The sequence below is a fragment of the Meleagris gallopavo genome, chromosome Z, assembly GCF_905368555.1.
Source record: "Meleagris gallopavo chromosome Z, MGAL_WU_HG_1.1, whole genome shotgun sequence".
Classification (NCBI taxonomy): domain Eukaryota; kingdom Metazoa; phylum Chordata; class Aves; order Galliformes; family Phasianidae; genus Meleagris; species Meleagris gallopavo.
The window spans coordinates 8102246-8126835 of NC_139435.1; the positions used below are offsets into that span (position 1 = coordinate 8102246).

Genomic DNA, 24590 nt, shown 5'->3' on the forward strand with positions numbered 1-24590 from the left:
TGGAAATACAAACTCACAACAGAAGGAATGTGTGACTGATGAAAAGACAGGTGGAGTTGCAAATGCTAGGAACAGGGCTGTCAAACAGTGATTAATTTTGTGGTCAATGGGAATTATGCAAACCAAATGCATTTTAATGCATCCAAATATAACATTATACCTCTCTAAACAAGGAGGAGTGCTGCATCTTGGAAGGCAGCAACTCCAAAAAAAAGTAGGGCTTTTGTGGACAAGTAATAAATTTGAGTTTCCAGTGTAAGATTTTGGCAAGGAGGGGTGGATATGATCTTGGAGTGCAAACAGGGAAGCCTGAGTGGCAGCAGAGAGATGATTTAAGCGTTAGTGAGATTGATACTAGAATACTGTGCTTGGTTCTGGAGCCAGGATTTTTCAAAGAATGCATAAAAACCAGCATAGTTCAGAAAGAGCCCCAAGCTATTTCAGGAGGTGGAGAAGTTGCTTTAGAAGTGGAGAGAGAACAACATATCCAGTTGAAATCCAGGCTGCATGTGAATTTTGTCTGACCTGAGCACAAGTCCTAACCATGTGAGGGACTCTGCATCAGTGGAAAATTTCTTAATATTCTACAGTTCTCCGCATCAACTGAGAAGCAGCTTTGTCTCTGCAGCCCTGAAGGCAGCGCATTTGACTGGTATGGCAAAACTTGTGATGGTCCCCAGCCCTTTGCTGAGCTCTGTGCCAATCTGGTGAAAATAAATCAAATTTTTGACTTCAGACTGAGAAAGATATCAAATACATGCTGAAAACTGACTTGCATTAGTTTTAAGTAACTTAATGAAGAGAAATGCCAGATATAAAAGAATTCCTTCATCCAACCAAGATAAGCAGAGTAAGAATTAACAGTGGTAAGATGGACAAGTCCAATAAGGAGTTAAGTGTGACCTTTTAATCACTTCACATTATTATGCATTCAAACTATAAAATGATATGGCTTCTCTATATCTCAAGATCTTCAAGTGAAGAATGCATGTGCAGCCAAAAACAAGTTATAGGGTTCAGAACAGGATATACCTATAACATTTGTGAGCTGTGAAATAGAAAAGGCCAGGCTTTCCGGCCCTGGGATACAAATTAAGGAGATCTCAAAACATTTTCTTTTCTGAGAAGTGAATGTTTGTGTTGTTTGGTGTAAGTTGAATTTTCCCTGCCCAGAGTGAGTTGATCTCTGAGTTTCCACAGAGATCAAGGTTTGTATCAAAACAGCAATATACTTGAGTACTGGTGGCCGTTATAAGGAGTGGAAACAGAATGAGCATCAGTGATTCCAGTTTAAATCTCTTGGGGATCCTGGGCTGAGGCAACCTTCAGCAGAGCCCTGTGAAGTCCTGGTTCTACACACAGTTCTCCAAGATTGAAGTCATGTTCTGGGCAGTCCCTCCATTCACCCTTCTTTTTCCCTTGGCTATGAGAAGTAGTGCTGCAGATGCTTAAAGGACTCTCAAGTGCTATAAAACTTCCAGTTATTATTGTTAGTCCTCATCAGCCTTTGAACATGCATTCAACACATACTCAGATTCTCTGAGCTCCACAAAAAGATTTGTTCTTTCCTGATTTTTCTGAAGTATTGGCATACAGTGATGCTTGACTTGCCAGCCGTTTCCCTTCTTACAACCATGCCCATTCTGCAACTGCAGAGAAGTGTGGAGTTGGCAGAGCTATTTAAGTGAGTGAGGAGAGTCTTGCTGAAGCAGCACAAGCTCACCCAGTGTGTTTTGCAGCAGGGTAGATGAACCTGTGTTCAGTGCCACACTGCACAGGTTTTGCTCACTGATAGAAGAAAAATGTATTGAAAATTCATTAATTTGTGACTTGCTCAGTCATCTATGCTGTGCAGGTTGTAGCATGTGCATAAGCTTAGACTATGAACAAGGTTTTATAGAACTGACTGATAATTTACTTGGGGACATCTGGTGGACTGCAGATAACCTTTTTTGTCCTCTACTGTTGAAACAGTTGAAAGGCAAGTAAGCAGCTGAGCCGCTTCTTTGGATACCAAAACTTTTGTCACTGAAACTGATCTCTACTCCCTGGAGGATATCGCATAGCTGGGTGAAAAGCACAGCCAGCCATGGCCCTTGGCTTCTCTGAAATCCAACCCTAAATGAGAGAGCCCCAGCCAGCAAGCTCATCAAAGTGTGGGGATATCTAGGAAAGGAACGTAGATGTGCTTCTGCAGCTGTGATGCTCAGAAACAAGCAGCTGTTCTCAGCCGTTCTTCTCCATATTGCTTCTTTTTATAGATGGGCAGATTTTAAGCAATGGTGTTTCCTTTTAGCGTGGTGATTTCTTGGTACAAGCTGTATCTGTGAGTCAGCTGGTGGTCTTGATTTATAAAAAGACATGTATCTTAGGATTTAAGATAGAAGACTGTAGTGTTTGGAGTTTTAAGCCTCCAGAGATAAAATAATTTGCAAGTTTAAGACACAAGAAACTATAGCATTATCTTCTTCTGTAGTAAAAAATCTCTACTTTGACTCATGACCACTGAAGATTTTAACTTCTAAATTTTAGTGAATGCAGGATTTACCCCAGGCATTGTAATTGGCACTGCTCTGCAGCTGTTGTGTTGAGCTTCCATGTTTGGCCAACAAGGATTTTATAAGAAGCAGAGCAAAAACATGCATGGCTCAAGAGTTCTTTTGGTAATCTAAAAGGGAAAGATGAAAAAAAAAAAATTCTGTCCAGCAAACAGAACATCTTGATCTGATACTGAGCACATAGTGATGCTTTTAAATTCAGCTAAGGAAAACTATAAATGAAAAAAATCTGTTAACACAGACACTTTGTAAACATCAGAACAAAAGATTTATATGCATTAGCCATTGGGTGATAGCAGAGTGATATCCAAGGTACTGTACTCCCTCTACATCACTATTTTTCTGAACAGGCTTTGGGTTGAACTATATATGCAAATGCAGATGAATATTTTAGATAGCAGTAATGGTTGGTTTGAAACCTATTTCTGATTGCATGTGATACTTACAGGCTCAGTTCTCCTGGTTGAGATTAGTAATGATGCCATTTCCATCTGTCATTAGCAAAGCTTCTCTTCCAAAAAGGATTTGTTATGTGTCAGGTTCTGATATGTAACCTCTGCTCAGTTGAACACTGAGGATCCTCATCACATACAGCTCTTCCTCATTACAGCAAGAGTCTATTCATTTTTCTCTTTTTGCTGTACTGCTTTGCATCTTCCTGTAAAGTGGAATACAGCTCCTGCTGGCACGCTTGTCAGAATAACTGTCTAGTATCTCTGGTGTCTCCAGCCTTTGTATCTCAGAAAAAGAGCCACGTGTCAAGTTGCACTTTGTGGGTCTGCAAAAGGCAGGTGCTTTAGCCTCTTCCAATGTGTGCTAGTGTATCCACGCAGTGCAGAGCCGCAAAGTGCAGCTGCTTCTGATCTGAAGTTGCTGCTTTTGACTCTAGCAGGGGTGCAGCAGCCACTGCCAGCTCTTGAGTCTGCACCCTTTGCTTCACTGTGTTCTTACAACGCTGTCTCAGTAAGCTGCCTGTATCCTCAGAGGTGGCCTGGACAAGATTCATTCAGATCTTTGGTGGGATCAGTCACCCACAGAAGGCGTGTCTGTCTGCTCTCTGCACAGAGAACATAGGGGAACAGCCATCCAAGTCCTCTAACTCAGTGCCAAGAGGTAGAAAATGAATGTTCATCATGGAGTTTTTGGAAACATACCTGGTTGCTCAGCACACGCCTGGAGAAGTAAGAGCACAAATCAGCTTGAGTTCAAAGGCTGTCCAGCAGATTTGACTTACTAGTCCATTTAATGTGAGTCACTCCTGGTAGGTCATCTTCACAGCCTTCCGGGTGTCTTTGTTTCTGATGAGGGTAGGGACTTGTCATACTTGTCAGGACTGGACCTCAACCTAATGCCAGTTCAATGACATTACTTGGCAAAGGTAGGTCTGTGAATTCTGAGGACAGGGAAAATCTTTGAAGGGGAAAACAAGTTTGCTTCCTTTTCATCTAGATTTCTAGGAATAAGCTTCTCCCTCTTCCAAAAAAATATGTTAATAATACTATTTGTGGTCAAATACATTTAAAGTGATGCTAGTTTTGGAATTCTGCCTTTCTGCAAAATAAGGAAACTCTTTTCCCTGCCTGGCTCTACTGTACAGAGGGACCCGTGAAAAGCAGTGTAGCATACTTGGAAAGTTAGAATATTTCCACCATCAAAGCACAAAGCAGAACTGGTACTTTTACTGATGTGTGAGTTACTTTACTAACTCTTTGGATGTTCTGTGTGGGCATGATAAATTTGAGGTTAGCAGAGCCTGTACCTACCTGTGTGTTGATTTGGGTTCAGCCTCCTGACAAGGAAAGCACTTAAGTTAGCGTTATCACTATGGCACACATTTACCAAGTCCTTATTCCACAGGGTGGTCAAAATGTTAGGCAAGGCAAGAAACACTGTTTTGGAAATAAGATGAGTAGTGTGTACCTACAGCATCGAAAACAGTGAATTCGTTTCCTATATACTATCTATCAGAGGGCATTTGACCATAAAAAAAAAATAAAAAATGTTTGTAGAGATGGCTAGGATGCCCTGAGAGAGAGCTCTTGGTTGATAGATTAGAAAAGCTCCTCTTTTGCTCCTGGAGAGCTTATCTACATCAGCAGCTTCTCTTCCCCATTAGAAGAATTTGGAAATTGGTTTTTAGGCAAGCAAAAAGCCTGAGAGTTGTAGAGGACAGTCAGGACAGAATAGAAAAAGCAAACAAAAGAAAGATGGTCCTATTGTGAATAGAAGAAATTCAGGCAGCACAGAGGAGATGTAAAAGTAGGCAGAAAAGGAAAAAATGGAAAGACTTATCTGGAGAGAGCTTCTGTGCTACATAAAGAGATGTTGGACATAAGCTGAAAATAGAGGTGCACTGACTTGTGCATTGTATAGTTCTCTGTATCTGCAGTAGATATGATGCTTTACACATACTTCAATAAAATGCTTTTAATGAAACTGTGGAAATTTAGATTGCTAAATGGCTTTGAGGCACTGACACAGGCAGCCCAGAGAGGTGATGGATGCCTTATCCCTGGAGTCACCCAAGGTCAGGCTGGAGGGGCTCTGAGCTGAGGGTTTCTCTGCTCATTGCAGTGGAGTTGGACCAGGTGACATTTAAAGGTCCCTTCCAACTCAAATGATACTATGATTCTAAGAAAGAGTGCAAGCTTTAACATCACATATTGTCGAAGCAGAAATTGAAATATATCTATCCTTGATTCTGTTTTGAGTTGTGTGCAGTGTTAATGAAATCCAAGCCAACAGAAAGAATTGTCCAGGACACTGAAATATGCTTTTCCTCCAAGGCCTCTCAAATTTCCTTCCTAGAAAAAAAGCTGCTAAAATACTAGTTTCTTTGCATACGCATTTGTCCCTACATCCCTGACATATCGATGGAGAAAAGGATGTTTAGATGCAGGCACCCCAACATGATCATTTGGTCCCACCACCAATGTCTTTCCCATAACTTGCATGCAAGTTGGTTTGGGGCACAGGTGAGTGCTATCAGATCATATATCTCTGTAGCAGAGAATCTTAGAAATGAACTTAACAGCAAAATTCTTTCCTGTTTAGATGATTTCATGAAGCAAAGCCGGGGCATGCTTGTGCTCTACACAATGAAGAACCCCTCCTACCCAGAGTATGTCTTCAGCAGTGAGAGTGGCATCATGTGCCTCGATATCCATAATGACCACCCCCACCTCATGGCAGTGGGCTTCTATGATGGCAATGTGGCCATCTACAACCTTAAGAAGGCAACTTCCCAGCCAAGCTACAAAAGCAGTGCTAAGTCGGGAAAGCATACAGATCCAGTGTGGCAGGTGAGTATGCTCTTTCCCCAAACTGAACTTTTAATTGAGTTCAGGCACAGCAGGAAAATATGCTGTATGGGCAGAAGTGTTGGTTTAATTCATGCATTAGTGCTTGATACTTAAGTGGTATTTAAATCTAATTTTGAAATGCACAGGAAGGCAAAGAAATTGCTTGAATCCTTGGTCCTCAACAGAAACTGAACATGTGTGCAAAATTTTGCTTACAGAATTATTTCTCCTTAGTTTTCATTATTACAAATTATTTACGTCTGGGGAGAAACCGAACACGTCTGAATATACCAGCATACAATGCCTTCTGTGTTCCAAATACAAAATCAAATGGCAGTAAGTAACAAGAACCATCTAAAACACATACATCAGCTTGAAAACAGACTTGTCTCAAGCACAACAAACCCCAGGACAGCTGTCTCAGGAACTGACTGTCTCTGAGAATCAGCACACAACACCCTGTGGTTGATCGAGAAGTTTTCTAGTGAACTAAGCATTACAGTGTGCAGGTAATGCTCTTAAAGTAATGCCTTTTAAAATGCCTCCATAGCATACGTCACAAAGAGGCTCCAGAGAGATGATATTGTAAAGGACTGAATATATTGCTACATTCATCTAGCTTTGTAATTATTTTTACAGTATAATCTGAGTTAAGACTGGAGCACTGAAAGGAATATATTATTCTGACTTGTTCATAGCAGAAATGTGGCAGCACAGACTTTAGCACAGTGTGTACGGGCCTGCTGAGGTGCAGTTGTGCATATTTTGGTCTGGACTATAGGTGCTTCTGACACATGATTTAGGCTTTGCTGCCTAATGCAGACAAAATTCTATGCACACGGTCAGTATTCGTTGTACTTTGTCACATAATACATCATTTGTCTCCTAATCATAGGTTTTTGTCATTTCTTTCAATACAAAATAAAAAAATCAAGGCAGTCCAATGGGGTTTGCAGATAAATGGCGGGGGGGACCTACCAAAAGCAATAGCGGTGCTTGTTATAAACAGATAGATGATGCAAGAGTAACATGTTGGAGGACATATAAATTTTGTATTTGCTGCCTGTCTGGACAAAGCTTTTCTTCTAGCAAACATTTTCAGTTCTTCTTACAGGTTTATTTGATACCCCAAGGTTGGACTGTTCTGATCGTACAGTGTGTCATACACAGAATCTATCTTTGCACATGCACACCCCCAAAGGCAGAAAACTCCAACCTTCTCCAGCTGCCATTCAGGCATCCAGTAAAAAAAATAAAATCAAGTCAAAATAGTAAATCCTACGTGCATGCTGACCTCACTGCAGCATGCTAGAGGTGGTCACCATTGTTACTGCACTTTAGAGATGCCAGAATCACAGATCATTTGTGCCCTTGATAATACAGGGAAAGGCAGAGTATGTTGGCCTCATCCATGCAGAACAGCAGCAGCTATGTGCAGCAGCAGATGCAATCTGTAAGGGGCTTTTAGAAGTTTTAGGTTTTTGTGTACTGCCTGACAGCTCAGAGGTGAAGAAAACTATTTGGCACTCCAGGGAGATGCAAAGGAAAGAAACCACATAATGGATATAGATAGAGACAGGTATGAGTAGCCTGTAGTTCCCATCTGTTTGTTTTATTTCTGGAAGTTGAGTGCTGAGAATTGTTATCCTTATTTTTTTCTCTACAGTAAAGTACCTGTATTTTTAGTAAACTTTAAAGTGTCTGACTTACCTTGCTGTAAAATGAGTGTGCAAAGTTAGCAATAAGATGATAGCACAGCAATCAGGAAAAGAGCTTGTACATCTTGTTGGAATGATCTGAGCTGTAGCTATTTGTCAATATTAGGCAAAAGGTTTATATAGAGTTTCTCTTCTTTTGTTGGGAGAAAATTGGTCCTGGAGGATGATTTGTTATGTTGAGACGTGGATTGTTATTCCTCATCTAACATTTAATGGTTCTAGAAAGTGATGTCTCATTTCTCAAATTTGGCTCAAAGAAGATGCTCTATTCTACCCACACCAATACCTCAATCAGTCTAAAACCTGTTCTATGTCTAGACCATCCTCTGCAGTCCTCACTGATGTAGAGACTGCAAGCCCATGACTATGAAAACTTATTAGAAAAGTAACAAAATTCTCCTGAACAATTAAGAACCTTTGTTCTCTGGACTGCCTGGCTCCTTCCTTTTGAAACAGTGCATTGTTTTTGCAATGAAAGCAAAGTAGGAAGTGAGTAAAACAGCCTGACAGCTCTTTTCTTTAGCCGTTTTATCTTCAGTAATTTAGTAGTATATCAGTAAGTTTGGATTAAAAAAAGCCAATGAAACATAACCCATTATTAAGATAAAAAGTAATGTAATATAAAATTTCTAATTCTGTTTCCTATTAGTGAGTTCATCTGTCTGATGCTGGCTTCCATATGTTTAAAGATCATAACAGTGGCTTCTTCTGAATTTGGTCTTCTTTATATTAAGTTGTACTGCAATATAAAAGAAGGAAAATTCTGGCCTGTATTAAAGAAGATATTTCTCACTCTTTACCACTAGTTAAGTTCCAAAGTCAGAACACTGAAGAAAGAAAACAAAGGAATAAACAATTACACAGACATGCATATATATATGCATACAGTCAGTGCCAATAACGCAGTCACCAAAGCTTTAGCTTTTATGGGAACAAAATATTGGAAACGATCTTGCAGATCGGTGAGGCCAGACCTCTGCCTAAAAGCTGTCATATCCTAGGAAGCTGTGCCAAGTGCGCCACGTTCTACTGGGCAAAAGTTTTTGTGGGATTAGACTAAACCCCATTTTAATTGCAATAATGCTCCGAACAAGCAGCACACGCCTCACACCCATCATCTCTATCACAGTACTCCTAGAAAGCGTGCCCCTGGACAGAGTATCTCTTCATTCAGCCAGTGGCTCAGTCACAAAGCTTACCTTTGGATGTTAACTAGGGTGGCCAAAGCGGTGCAACTTGACTGGACTTTGGCATGCGGAACCCACGGGAGCTGTCTCCTCCAGGTAGAAGAATCAACCTGCTGGGAAGAGGCTCTCAGCACAGAGATCCCCTCCTGTTGTTAGCCTTTGAGCTTTGCTTTTATTTCTCAACTTAAAAAAAAAAGAAAGCCTTTTTTTTTTTTTGATTTACAGCTTAAAAGAGTGCTTTTTTTCTTGCTCCTCATCCCTTGAATTTTTGAAATATTTTAGGTTTGAAGCATTTGAAAGCTGGAGCAGTTCAGAAACAGGGACCAGGTGATAAAGCATTTGCTGTGTCAAAGTTCTTCTGCTGTTCAGTTTCCCTCTTACAGCACATCTTACTCAATAGATCTGTTTCCACCATGTGCTTCTCGTCCACTTTCCCATAGGACTTTATTTCTGCTTGCTTATGGGATTAGTGCAGTGCCAGCACTGCTGCAGGGTTTTACTTTTTTTTTTTAACCTTTTTTTTTCAGTCAGTATTGCTGACTGAACTCTCAGTGCAGAGTGTTGACCCTAAGGTCGGTGAAGGGAATATGTATTTTGGCTGTGCTTAGAGCAAGTCTCAGCTGTGGCAGGCTGACCCACGCGCACAGCTTGGTTTGGGATTGCTATGGAGAGATCACTGATCAGAAAAACAACTTGGTTCATTGTGCATGTACTGTATCTGATCTGGCCTGCCGTGGCGCTGGCACCATGGAGCTTCAGATGGCATCCTGAAAGAATTATTTTCTGCACTCTGCTTCTACATAGGAGGAGAATGGCTGGCTGCTGCCTGCTAACTGTTTGCCAAATGCTAGTCAGGTTAAATGTGATGCTCGTGGTTAGGACAAAATGGGCAAGGCAGCACAGTAGTAGCCTGCAAACTCCTGAAGGAAACCTGAGTGAATGCCAGCTTGCATATTGGTTTACCAGTTGAATTTATGGAATTCTATCTTAAATGTAAAGCATATAAAACACACCTGAGACTGACTGTGTGAAGTTCAACAAGAGCAACTGCTGGACTCTGCACCCGGGAATGGGCAGCCCTGGCTGTACGTACAGTCTGGGGAATGAGAGGCTGGAGAGCAGCTCCCAGAAAGGGGGGAAGGGTCTGGAGGGCAAGGTGTGTGCAGGGCGGCTGAAGGCCCCGGGTGTGCTGGGCACAGAGCGGAGGGGCTGAGGGGAGCCTGGTGGCGGCTGCAGCTCCTCACAGGGAGCGGAGGGCAGCGCTGAGCTCTGCTCTGCGTGACGGCGACAGGGCCGAGGGAACGGCATGGAGCTGTGCCAGGGGAGGGCCGGGGGTTGGGAAAGGCTCTGCACCAGAGGGCGGTGGGCGTGGAACAGCCTGACCAGGGCAGCGGGCACTGCTGGAGCTCCAGGAGTGTTTTGTCAGTGCTCTCAGATGCAGCGTTTGAATTTGGGTGGTCCTACATGGAGCCAGGAGTTGGAGGTGTTGATCCTTACAGGTCCCTCAGAATATTCGGCGATTCTGAGACTCTTTCTCTCAGAGTTTGCTCTGTAATTTTGGAATTGATTGATCTCTTCTCCATCTCTGCTTTCTGTGGTAATAAATCTTTAAATAACAGCAGTGAATCATAGCAGTCCATGAAGCCACCCCAGACTCACCTGGCAAGGTTTTGGCTTGCTGAAGGAAGTAAATGAGATCAGTTGCAGAGCTCCTTTAAAGCCAGTATGGCTTGCTTTTCTCCATGCTGCTGGGCACAGCTTCACACGCACACAAAAAAGGCCTCTTTAAGAAGCAGATTGTATTTGTTGCACTTCGAAGAAAAAGCATTTTGTGCATAATCCACTGTCACACCAGCACATTGCTTCATTTCTGGTGATGGCCAGTCTCCTAAATCTGTCATCTACAGTCAGACAAACAGCTTTTGTAGCTTACTTTGCTTCTGAGATGTTACTGCTTCACGTAATATTTTGTTCCTTTGGCTTCAGGCAAACAAAGAGTTTGTTGCAAAGAAAATAAAAGCGAAAGAAGAGGCAGAAGGTTATTATCAAGGTCAGAATAAAGATCAGCTATCTCAGAACGGGCTTGATTCTTCTGCTGTCTCTGACTGCTGAGAAGCACTAACTAGGTATTTGTTGTGGGCAGTGCCATGGTAAAACCTTATTCAGCTCCATGAGAATTCTGAATAGGGGATAATTTCAATGGAGAAACAGAAATTTGGAGAAGAAGGGAGAGCAACAGAGACCTTAAACCAAGAAGGTTGGGCAGGAGATAGGGATGAGGAGAAGCAGGATGGCTTGTCATAAGAGCTGGCAAGTGGGAGAATGTAGGGGATAATAGAGAAGAAACCTGATAGCAGGAGTTATTTAACACAAAACTTCTAGGATAATGCAAGCAAATTGCATCTTGTACTGGGTCAATTCAATGTCTGCACCTGCAGCTTTCTCCTGCTTTTCTTCTGCTGCCAGCCTTGCCTTGCATTCCTGGCCCAATACAAGCAGGACAAGTCATGTTAACCTCTTATGTCCCAAGAGTAAAGGAGGCCCTTGTAGCCCCACATGACTTCAGTCATTGGGCACATGCACAGAAGTACAGAGGTGTGACAAGAGAGTCCGTGGGCCAACCAGGGAGTTTTGGGGGCCCTGTGTCTGTCAGAGGCTCCCTTGCTGGGGCAGCCCTTAGCTGCACTTCTACTCCCAACAGTTAACTCAAATACCAGGGGCAGGCTGGGATTGCTATTTGCTTGCTGTAGAAAATGGTAAAGAACAGCAGTTTTCTGGTTGTTATTAGAGCTGGGAGAACTCATTGCAGTTATGGTTTTGCTGTAAGGAATCTTGTCCCCACACAGACAATTTTCAGTGCTCTTCAGGGAATGCTCTGTTGGGCCATGGGAGACTATCCTAAAGTTTTAGACTGTTTTAGAGTGATGATGAAGGTGGTGGAAATTGCAAGGCAGAGCTGTGGTAGAAATGCTCTTAAAATGATCTTTTATATCATGTTTATATCCTGTTGAAATCCCTTTTGATACTTTGTGAGGCACTCTTAGGTTAGAAAAAGTAATGTCCAAATGCTTCTTCCTAAGTATCTTTGACAATAGACCAAGTCCTTCATTTTTTATCTTCAATGTTATATGTTTTGAGATTATATCAGACTATACCTGATAGAGATTTAGTTTCTTTGACTATTTTTAAACTTGCCTTGAGTTGGGATTCTTGCAAGTTAGAAATTCTCTTAAAAAGCATTGCAGATTATGTAACATTTGTCTGAGAAGAAATTTTTTCCACTTTGAAGCTGCTTTTCCCTCTATACTTCATAGAGATGTTGAACTTATTTTCTTTCCTTTGCTCTGACCGCTGTTTGCTGAAAAGATTCTTCTGTAGTGCTGTGTTGTTCTTCTCTCTCCCCATCCTTTTACTCAAGAACCAGATCTTTTCACTGTGGATTGCCAGGTTGTTTATTTCTTTTCAGCAACAGCAAGCAAAATATATGTAATTTGCTTTGCACATCAGTTGTACTGGTGCTAGTTTACAGATAAATCTTCACTCATTAAATCTAAAGTCAGTTTTTGGGATGTTGGAAAATGTTAGCCTCTGGCCAGAGAAGCTGTAATGCATTTGTTTGGTTGCTTGGATCTTTGAATCTTCCTCTGCTGCTTTACAGCCATCACAAACATTAACTAAATATTTAAGAGAAATCAAGAAGCCATGTTGGATCTCTGTGGAAAAAAACGTGGCCTATAAAATATGATTACTGATAGCAGGATTTTCAAACTAGGTGTAGAAAACACAGATGGATTTTAAAAACACTGACACAGCCTGCAAAACAACTTCTGCAAGAAAGATGATGTAGAGGTAAGGGAGGGGTAAGAGTAGAGCAGGCTGAGCAGTTATGGTGAGGGTGAAGTCATGGTCTGCAGGGAGCAGGGGCTGCCACAGCTCCCATCCCTCTCATACCACGATGAGCACCTCACTTGGTGTGCTCAGGGGCAGAACCCCAGTCCTGCAATGATGGGCACCTTCTGTCAGGCACGTTGCAGATGCTGTTTCTGATTTAGCAGTGTCAGACAGCTTGGGGATTTGGATGCGAGCCCGCCTACCGTGTGCTCTCCCTGTGCAAGGAGTGGGGAACTTCTTATTTTGTCTGTAAATTGAATATTGTGCCCAGTGAGCACAGTCAGAATTGAAACTAGGAGCTGTGAATTCCAGCTGGTTAAAAGCCCCCAGTTTCCTGACTTCTGGCACCCATCATTCAGCTGTGTGCTGTCACCACTGGCAGGACAAACAGGAGAGAGTCTGATGGCTGGGTCCTTGCTCCTGCTGGTGTAATACCAGCCTAATAAATGCGGCAAGGAGTGCTGTGAGGGGAATAAGCAAGTAGATCCCTGGTACAAAGCAGAGCAACTGCCTCCCAGCAGGAGGAAAACAAACTGAAAGTAGGGCCAGCCCTTATCCAGTGCTATTTATAACTGAACTCTGCTTCCTCCAGATAAATCTGAGGCCGTGAAGCATGAGCAACGCACAAACCCCAGGCTGGGCCTTTGCCCTGCATCAGCATCTCTTCTATGCCATGCTCTCTGCTCAGCTCGGTGCTGGTCCCTCTATCACTGAGTATACTCTTTGCTAGAGCTTTCTTTGTCCTCTTTCTGCATCCCAAATTCATGTGTGGTGTCTGAAGGCACTGTGGTACAGTGGGTCTGATTCTTTGCTACTGTAAGCTGATCTTGCGTGCCTGGGTTCATGGGTGTCCAAAACATGGTGCATGGGGCTGTGATTTCCAGAATGGTGGCATAAAGGTGGAAGACAATTGGTCCAGCTGTGGGGGAAAAGCAGTTTTCCAAAGAAGAGTGTTTATGGGGTTAAATAAGATGTGGGACTTTGTTTTACTTTGTTGGTAAACATATCTGAAAGTTTTCTCTCAGCTATCAAGAAGCTTTCAAATACTACAAAGGAAAAAACAACCACCACCACCAAGAAGGCTTTCAGTAAAGCTTAGTTCTTACTATCGCCTCTAGCAAGATCTGTTTCATCAGATAAACCTGCTGTTTGCTGGCACCTGTGAAAAAGCCTCAGCCAACCTCACACCCATGGTGCAGGTGACTGATGGTCTCTGGGAGCACCCAGACACACCTGTGCTGTGCCTTCCTTTCCAGGGCGCTTTGAGATGCTGAGGAATTATTCCTCCTGGTTTGTTCCTTGGTGAAATGCAGTCCTGCCAAACTGGCTCAGGTGATGTCCAACTTCTTTGTAGGTGAAGAGGCCACCTTCATTTTAGTACCTGCCTACTGTTTTCAAGTCTGTGAATCACTCTGACCATTGTGATTGGTATATTTATTATCAGGAAAACTGTGTTACACAAAATGACAGTAGGTAGAGTTAGGCCAATTAAATCCCTATTTTGCTTCAAGCAAGGAGTACCACAGGCCATAATTGCTCACTACAAATGCAAGAGAAATGAAGGAAGCCCAAATTAGACTGAAGAGTACTGGGATCTTTGGACATATTTACATTCATCAGCTATCTAAACCATTTTCTCTCTAATACAATCAGTACATCCAAATTTTAATATTACTCACCTTTAGGAAGTGGTAGTAATTACAAACCTTATCTCTTTTAACAGCTTGTATCACAGAGACAAGTTTCCTTCTAAAGCACTCTGATCTGATTCATTCTGTCCTGTTGCATAATTTTACAGCAAAGCATCGAGATATTTTTCTACAATGGAAAGAAGAGCACCAAGGACTTTCCTCTGCTTAGCAGCTCCCATATCTCTAGATTGCTGTCATAGCCAAACCATTTGCATTTAAAAGAAAATCCAGATTCTGAGATAGGAACGTTCTTCACTGGATTTATTTTTAAGTGTTTATTTATATGTATGTAAATCAAAGTAATTTTTATTTATATATTTCCGTCAGCTTTTACTTACACTCAAAAGACTTGTCTGCTGTACAAAGCAGTCTCATCTATTGCAGTGGATGAAGCAGTCACAGTATGGTTGAACTTGACGTGCAGTACACTCTTGAGAAGTGAAACTGAATTTAGAATCAGAGTGAGCCTTCATTTCTGGAAAAAGGAGACTGTTCCTGAATCACAGAAATGAGAAGTAGCAGAGCCCTTGAGAGTGTCCTCTTCTAATGGTTATGGCGTCACAGACACTACAATATCATTCCTGAAGTGCTTTCTTCAAAATGAGTTTGTCTGGGTGTCTTCACCAGTGCTGACGGACTGAAGTCGTTATCTGGAAGGTCTCAGATGTAACATACCTCTTAATCCATTTGAAAAAGATTTCTGTAATCCCCCTGCCCTGGCAGTATCGCTTTGCTGATTCCTGCACCATCCTCTGATCCTTTTCTGCACTACTGCCACTTAGTTAGAAATTCCCTAATTGCCACTTGTTTGTGTGCTTTCTTCTTCCTGTGTTCCTCCATACATGTCTTTATCAAATTTAGTCTTGTTGTTTTCAGACTGTTTCCAATTTGTCAAGATATCTTTGAGTTCTAATAATAACAGAAACCTTTGTCTCCAAACTGTCATCTGCAAATATTCTGTGTATTTTGCCATCCATTATGCAACTTACTAATGAAAATATTGAATAGAACCAGACTTGGGACAGTCCCTTGTGGGAACAATCTACTGTTGTTCTCTCAATTGGTCAGGAAGTCACTGATCATTACTCTCGCAGATTCGTTTTTTTCAATCATTCATCCACTTCATAGTAATTACATCCAGACTTAATTTTCTTAGCTTGCTTCTAAAACATCGCAAGGAGTATGCCAAAAGCCTTACTAAATTAAAGGTAAATCTGATCTGTTCCTTTCCTCTAATCCTGTAGACCCATTACCCTGTCAGAGAAGAAAATCAATTTTGTTTGAAAAGATCTTTCCTTGACAAACCCATACTCACTGCTCCCTATCTTCTTGTACCATAGATGCATACTGATGACTTAGTACTTTGTTTCAGGTACTGAGGTAGGCTGAAGGTCCACGGTCTTATAATGTAGTCTTACAAGCTAGCTTTTGTTTTGGGGTTTCTGGGGATATTTTGGCCCTGTTCCTATCCTCCAGGACCTCTCTTAATTTTCATAGATAATGACGTATGATTTATAGATTGTTTCACCTGCTCCTTAAGCACTTTTGGGTGAATATCATCTGGTCTTGTTCAGTTGAGTATATCTGTCTTAGCATTCTGGCCTGTGCTGCTTCAAGTTAATTTTGTAAAGCATCTAGTCATAATACATTTTTGTATGGCTGTGAAACAAGGAGGGCTTTATTTGTGGTTCTTGGTGGCGTCTGCCTTACTCTTTGCAAACAACAAACATGGCCTTACAGCTAGAGGCTCAGATGAATATTCCTGGGATATCTGATTTAGGCTCCTGGCAGACACTGGTCTCCTGGTCCAGAAAGTCACATCCCTCGTGGAAGAGTCTCCAGCTACTTCCCTACACAGACATCTCAGTCAGTAGCAGAAAGATATTATTAGTGGTACTGGACTCTTGACAGTTGCTTTCTTCTTGATGTTTCTGGGTATGCAAAAACTCGAACCTGAGAGTGGCAGCCCAACTTTCCCCATTCAGTATGCATGATTCTTCCTCTTGGGAGCAGCTGCTCCTCTTTAACTGTACCTGAATTCACCCATCTGCTCTGCTTTTACCAGCACCATGTCTAAAGCTCAGGGATGGGGACGATGTTTTTACTGCAAGGCTTCTGAGAACAAAATCAAGAGCTAATGTATTTTGTGGTAATGTTGACAAAAACTGTTGTATTGTCACATTCTTGCTAAATGTACCGAAGCAGACATGCTGTCTGTTTCCCAGTGGAATAGTCAAGAATGGTAAAAAGCCTTGATACAGCCCAGTGATCCCTTTGGCTGAGTGTGCACCGTGGGGCAGGAGCCTACTATGCTGTAGGCAGCCATCCTGGGTGGGCAAGCTGACCACCTCATTGTTCTGATTTTCCTCACTGAAAGACTGACTGGAGCTTTCCATGGCTGCTTTCTTCCTGCCTAGTGTATTTACATTGAGCAGGAAGCCTAGACCCACAAGAAGCCACGGCACAGCCCTGTCTTCCCCTGACGTAGTGATATCATATGGTCAAAGTACACTCTGGACCCAGGAGCAGCTTTTGCATGAAGGCTCAGTCAAAAACATTGACTGGGCTCTTCTGACCTAATCTTGGAGTAAGCAGTCTGCGTGACATTATCACAGCTTGTTAAATTTGTCATTTTTGTTGCAAGTTCAAATGAGTCATCTGAATTTAGCCCACTCTTTGCCTTTATCCCAGCTACCTGTGGTAAGGAATCCTTTTGTCTTCCTTTCCATCTCCATACAGGACAACTGCTGCTGCTGCTGCCTAAGTTAGCAGGACTGCAGATACTGCCCTGCTCCTCAATTCAAAAGCTTTCTGTCTGTCTCTTGCGACTCATGAGATTAACACTGGAGTTACTCTGCATGTGAGCGAAGTAACCTGTGTTTCCTAGGTCAGACATTTTGGAGGGTCTCTTGTGACCAGTTTCAGGAGAGCAGCCTTGTTTCTTGCATGCTTTCCTCTAGGTGCCTGGCCTTGGCTTCACTTTTAATAGCTGGCAACAGATTCTCAGTGAGGCAGCAAGGACCGTATATGGGGCATGGCTGGAAGTCTGGTAAGCAGTAAATGAAGAATAGCTGGCAATACTGCTTAGGATCAGCTGATGGCCAGAGGAGGCTTCTGCCACAGCAGATCCCTCAGTTGGACAGCAGAGGCAAGTGATACAGGGAGGGAAGTAAAAAATAAAGGCAGTTTGTCATTAACAGGAGGAGAATGTGAAAGATTTCTTCTCTGTTGGTAATGAGCTGATGTTTCTGGATGAGAGTCACTAGCAGGAACCAACAAGAAACACATTTGGAGGTGATGGTAGGAGGAAATGAAAACTGCTTCTGGCTCTAATTAAAGGTTGCTGTAGAGGAATCCAAGGAGTATTCACATCAGAACACAAGAGAGATCAGCCTGGCTCCAGAAGGTGTGACCTACAGAGCAATTTATTGCAGATCAGCCTGCAGCAGGCTGCTGTGGAAGCCTGAAAATAGGATAGCAGCAAAATGGAAGAAGTCTCCTCTATGCAGACAAATGTGGCACGAAGACAAAGAAAGTTAAAGGAGATGAAGGTACAGAATGAGCTGTGATTATCCAGGGTCATAAAAAGGAAAGGATGATATTTGGCAAGGGTATTGGAAGTTGAAGGAACAAAGAATATAGATTCATTACTAAAGCCAGCTTTCAGCTAATACTGAGTAGTATGGAGAAGAATGCACTATTTGATGCTGTATTGTTTAATCTTAAATGTTTAAGACTGACTGCTTAATATTATTAATGTAAAAGGGGAGTGAAAGCACAATTCAGAATAGGGAAGTGCAAGTTAAATAATGTTTAGATGAGACAGGTATGTGCTCATCAGCAGGATCAGCATAAGCATACCCTGCAGTATTTAAAGAATTAGCCAGAGCAATTTCAGACCATTAGTGAGCATTTTAGGAAGCCCTTGTACTATATCCATCCTGGATTTTAAGCAGTGTTTTTTTTGTGCAAGCACATATGCAGCTTCCAATCTAATTGAATACAAGCCTTTACTCAGAGGCAGGGTTCCTGAGGCATGGACAGAGGGAAGCGTTGCTCTGCTTTTTTTCTGTGAATGGGGGCACATTTATGTGCTTGTGGTGTGAACAGACCAAAATAACAATAAATGTAAAATCTGCTGTCATCAGCAGGTTTTTAGTGGCATCATGGAACCGGTGCCTGGCAAGAGAGGTTTCTGCATGTGTTTTTCTTGAAGGGTCTGTTCTTGAATGCAGAAGGGACATGGTATGGACAAAGTACCAGAAACCAGTATCTGAACAATGTACAACAAAGTATAGATTGTAGCACAGCAGTGCATTAGCTGCACTCCAGTGCTTGGCTTGTAGGACAAGCATGGCCATGAAAAAGAGGAGAGGTCTCAGTGAACTGGAAGAATTTAAAAAAATATAGGTTAAAATGTTAGGTTTGAACCAAGGAAATTATTGACCAGGCAGACCAATTTCTAAGTGGAAAAACACTTAGACAAATGGCAGAATGGTTTGTAAATGTCTAGATAATAAGGTAATTCAGAGAAGCCAACATGGATTTGTCCAGAATAAATTGTTAAGCTACTATAATTTCTTCTTTTCTTTTGTGTCAGAAAAATGGGCATGATGAGGAAGGGGGAGGCAGTCAACATTATCACCTCAATCCATCTTGACTTGACTAAAGCATTTGATCCAAGCTGACGCAGTGACATTCTTATTAACATTGTGTAGAAATATGAATTGGAAAAAATCATTGTAAAGAATTTGTTTAGGTGATTCAGTCCGTGTGTTCCAAGAGCAGTTATCCAGGGCTTGCTGTCACACCCTGAAGATGCTTCAAGTGAGACCCTCCAGCTGTCAGCCTTGGTCTTCTTTTGATCAATACTTTCATTAACAACTCAGATTACAGAAAAAGGAAGCCCTCTTGGGAGGCCCAGGCACTTTGCAGGACATGATTTTGTTTAAAACCATCTTGATAAATTGGAAGAATGACCCCAAATCAATGTGATGAAATTCAATAAAAACATGAGTAAATACTGCATTTAGAAAGGGAAAATTAATTGCACAGATACAAACGAGGGAATGAGCAGTTAGGCAGCCAGGTGCCAGAAGGGGTAATAGCAGATCATCAGTGGTCAGGAATGCCATCCTATTGCACAAAGGCACATAATTCTGATCTATTTGCAGGAATATAAGGTAGGGGAGGTTGTAACTCCTGTTTGCTTGTGCCTAAGGGAGGACATGTATTGTATATTTCCAGCTGCATAGAAGGGCTGAAAGAGAAGAATTGGAATGCTTAGAGAGTGTGACCTGGAAGGAATTTATGGTAAAGGAGATTTCCTGTATAAGGCCAATTAAGTCCTGATTGTCTACATGGCAGCTGTTGAGTGCCTGTTTTTGAAGGCTGGGGAGAACAGGCAATGTGAACCACCACCACTGGTCACGTGTATCCACCCCCACCTCAGAAGAGATGTCCTCTGTTGTTCCCCCAAACCCTACATTGCCAGAACAGCTTTGCTTAGGACTATGCTGGTTGCCAGGTTGCTGCTGGAAGGATTTTGTCTCTGGGTCATATTGGCAGAGATTTTCTTCAGCAGCCTGGGGGCTCAGTCACTTATCTGTGTGTTACTCAGCTCCTGAGGGTTTCGCAAGGCTTGTGTCATTCCCACTTCCTACCTCTGACAGACCTTATTCTATTTTTTAAGTTTGAATGACCCAAACTCTTTTGTTTCACCTCAGGCAGGAGTCAGCAGGGCGCAACATACCAATGTTGGCCAAGAGCTCTGTGGAGGATAATTAATAGGTAGGAATGGAATTGCTTGTTTAGTGTGTATGTGCCACATGTGGCACCCCACAGCTGAGTCATGGCAAGCTGGCACTGAGCAGAGGGGGCTGGTGCTCGCAGTAGGTGGTGGAAGGCAGATCCTGCCTACGCTGTCTGCAAAGCGCTCAGGTCAGCTTCATGGCCAGGATGGCTTTGACCAATTTCATTTGTCAGCGTGAGTGACTAACAGCCTCTATGCCAGGAAAAATGATCAAGCATTATTTCTTTTCTAGGAATGGCATTAGAAACATGGGAGTTTTCAAGCCAGATTGGATAGATGGTCTAATCTCCTGCTGGACAGGAGCCACTGCCAGCTGCTATAGACAAAGATGATATTATTCTCTGGCTAAGAGTTGATGGATTATGGCCCTGCTAACCTGCTGTACGTAACAGTGAACGTGTGGAGTTTTACCTTTATTTTTCTGTGAGCAAACAAAAGTAGTTTTGAATAACCTACATTTCTTTATGAATTAACCAGGCTTTAAGGAATAAAACTTAAGAAAAGTTAGGCTCTTCTCACAGGTACCCCACAGCAATGTTTCACAAATTAATTTTGCACTGAAAGAGCACTGATTACTATAGTAATCAGGCTAAAGATTACTATAAAGATAACAGTATATTTTTAATTTTATAGATCCCATCAGGATCAGTCATTTTTAGTAGTCTTTACTTGTCTCCTTTCCACTGTTTACATACTACACTTTTCTTTCTCATGTGGTGCTTTGGTGTTACTATATCGTAATTGAATTTTTGCTATAAGTCATCTCAAACAGCCAGAATCCTGGACTCATCTTCACATGCTTAAAAAAAAAAAATAATGTCTTTCATTAGCCTGCTCTTGTCAAATGTCCCACTTCTCACAGCGTGGATACTGCTAATGATAGGAGGCTGTGCTGCATTTGAAGGCCTCTGGGAGTAGGGAAAAGGCTGATTCTGAGCAGATGCCCAATTTGATTGCAGTATCATGAAGGCTAATTACCCTAATAAGCGTTTGTGGGATTCAGAGATCGGGAGAAAAAAGATCATAAATAATATTAAGGTGTCAGAGGTGCTGACAGCAAATTAAAAGTATCACGTGCCAATTTTTATTCTCTGAAATTCAGGCTAATGCCACGGAGAGCTGCTGACAGTCATGTGAGGGCAGATCTTGATGCCGCTGAAACTCTGAGTTCAAACTGCCTACATTATGTAACTAACTCAGATGCTGTTAACTGTTTCGTGTGTAGGAGCAAGAGTACCCAAAAGAATCAGCCTACCTGCTTTTGAGGGCTGTTGACTTCACTATGTAACAGATGAAGAGAAATAGTTGTGACACTTAACTGATAAAAGAAAACTTGAATACATAACTGTCAGAGAGATGGTATTTGGAGTGAGCAAACCCTGAGTAAAGCTCTCCAACTGGGAAATGCTGAAAGGGGTTGGATTTTGTAATAATCCCATATAATCATGGAAGTGTCTACACTGTTGGCTGCCTCCAGATGAGGTTTCTTCAACACGCTGTATTAGGATAGACATGAGGATTCTAGACCTGTCTGCAGTGTGATTAGATGTGGACTCCAGCTGTTTTGTCTGCACATTTTCCATTGATGTAATGTTGCTTGGCTGTAGTTTGGGCGCAAAACATCTGCACCTTGCTTAGCCAAATCAGAGCAGGGAACTCAGCTGCAGAGCTCAAGCAAAGCTCACTAGGGAGCACCTGGACGTGTGCTCTGGTAGTAGTCAGGCTCGGACTGTTCCTTTAGAGAAGTCAAGACTGGCTCAGCTCCTAGCATGCACATTGTTTCAACAGCTGGGTGGTGACTCCTAGCCTAATCTCAGACCCACACTAACTTCAGCACAGATGTGTCTCTTGCACTTCCCTTCCATTTGCAAATCAAGGTGTTGCTGGGTTCAGCCTGCAGGTCTCAGATCCTGGAGAACCCCTTTTCTTGCTTTGTACCTCTGTTGTAATAGGAGATATTTAAGGCACTTGTGCTAACTGCTTCCAAATTTAAATGGGATTTTTTTTTTCACAGAAATCTACCTCAAGCTAAGCAACTTTGCCATAGAGAGAGGTTGGGAAGTATGACTGATTTTTCCGTATAGTTGGGAAAGTAGAAAGTATCTGAGTTAGAGGAGAGTCAAGTTAGACATACAAATAAGTGCACCTTGTTGTTGGACAAGTTTAGAGTGGCATTTTAAAAAACTCTGATTTGAAGCACATCCCTTTTCCTGTGCCCGGCATGAGACACATAAGTCAATGTGTTCATTAACCAGTTCCTCTGAAGCCTGCATTTTTCTTTTTGAATTAAAATTCCTCACTACACCAACCTCATTATCTGAAGCAGCTGCTGATGACCACCATGATCAGCAGTAGCTCATTATGCTGGGGAGATGTTCCTGGAACAGATATATACAGCACAAATGTGCGCAGTGGCCAGCCTTGGAAATCACTGTTCTCTGTGTGTTCCATTGGACCTGTTCTTTCATCACTAGCCATTTATTCTGAGTAATATTGGATTATGCCGTTCCTTAATGCCAGACAGAAGTGGTTCCTCTTGGCGTCTTTTGATGTCTGCAATGTAAGGATGGATGTTCAAAACCACTTGAGACAATTCAGTCACATCTTATGGCCATGTAACTGTCAGTGTGTGTGTATTCCCTTCCATTTTATTTTTCCTTCTGCGGAACATTGTGTTCTAGATAGGAAACAGGTTCACTAGAGAATTAATTACTCTTTAGTGAGTCTCTTGCTGAATTTTCATGCTCCACAGAACTTCATGGTACAAACAATTTTATAAAAAAGAATTAACACTTTTTCCAAGGAAGTAACATCAAGATACCCAATCTGTGTAATTAAAGTATTGAGAACGCTTGCTTGCATTCTGGATTAGGTACCAGATAAATGGCTGTTCACAGATTATTTGATAAGCTCTAGGATTCTCGTGCCCATTTATCATAGATAATGTTTAGGGAAATGTGTCTGCGCATGGACAGGAACAAATATACCTTTGAAAACCACAGCAGAACCTGCCAAAGTGCTTGTCCCTGTCCTGAACTGACAGATGCCCACAGGAGTTTATGCTGACAGGCCCAGTGGCAAGTCATCCTTTTCTCTTCAGTCTGATTGAATTCCACATCTGAAAATTGAGCGTTCTTAGTGCTTTTCGTCTAACTGAAACGTCTCTTTTAAACTGTAAGCCATTTATCTGAGTTCTAATCTCTCCTGCTGAGCTGTCACAGTCAAAAGGCAAATCTCCTTACTTGGCACACAGATGCTCTGAAGGTATAGGCAGGATTTCAGTTCTAATGGGGACCTTTTGATCCCCCTAAAACAAAGTGCCCCAAGGACCCATGTCACACATTGCTTGAAAGGGCTCATCTGTGTCCCATGTAGGCACAGAAGGCTAATTTGAGGTGAGCAGGCTGAAGGGTAGACATATAACGCTGTACTTGCAGAAATTAGTCAAATGGGAAGGGGTTCATTTGCACAGGGCAGTATGTCATCTGCAGCATCCCTGCAATACAGTGAGAGATGGGAGTTGTGGGGGCACTTGTGAAATTGCCGGTGGTGGTGGGAATGTGTTCATACATGTTGTGAGCCAGCATCAGGACTCCAGGGTGGAAACCAGCTGCTCTTTACAAAGGGTGTGCAAGAACCCTGCTGAGGGCCAGGGGCTCTGCCCTGCTAATTCAGAGTGCTCTGTGCTAACTGGAGTTATCTGCTTGTTTGAAGGTCAAGTGGCAGAAGGATGACATGGACAACAATTTGAATTTCTTCTCTGTCTCCTCGGATGGACGGATTGTGTCATGGACTTTAGTTAAGGTAAACAGTAGGTGGCAATTTCCTTTCCTGGCCAAATTATAGCCATTTTTTTTCCAAAGTTCAATGATGCATTAATTGTATTACTATTTATAATGAGCAAGATTTGAAAAAAAGTGGCAGCGAAACATTTCTGGTTCAGTCACAGCTTGCAGAGGAATGGGGAGCACTGTGTTAAACTGAACTGAGCAGAATGAGCCTACTTCTTACTCAGGGCCCAACCATCCTACATGCACCTACAGCATCCCATTGGCTTGATTGTGAGAGAACATTTTTCTGCTTCACAGATGCTGTAACTCAAGACTTATCCTTACTCTGAAACCCTCCTTGTTCTGAGAGGATCATCCAGAGACAAGGTGGAATAATCTGCTTTTTTCTATAGTTTCAAGATTCCTACTCCCAAAATGCTGCCCTACAGATTGCAATTCAGAAAGGGAGAGGAGAAGACATAAACTTCTCTCCTGCTCTGACAGAGTGAGCGACCAAAGTGGTACAGAGTAAATCAGGTTGCTGGATTGGAGCCCGGTAGCTGCTGCCCAGTTCCCCAGAGCAACTGATGCAAGGAAAAGCAAGTTGGAATACTTCGGCCATGGAGTGGGAAGAAAGCTTGTGTTTGCAGTGGGACAGCAA

General features: G+C 42.3%; 1 protein-coding gene across 2 annotated transcripts in view; it reads left to right on the plus strand.

Annotated features, from left to right (window-relative positions):
• The window catches only part of DNAI1 (dynein axonemal intermediate chain 1), a 140746-nt gene that overhangs the window by 61326 nt on the left and 54830 nt on the right, over positions 1-24590 (plus strand). For both annotated transcript variants that reach the window (XM_085214430.1, XM_085214429.1), the window contains 2 exons: positions 5613-5860; positions 23874-23963. In XM_085214430.1, the coding sequence (XP_085070556.1) occupies positions 5613-5860; positions 23874-23963 (338 nt within the window). The remainder of the gene's footprint in view (positions 1-5612; positions 5861-23873; positions 23964-24590) is intronic.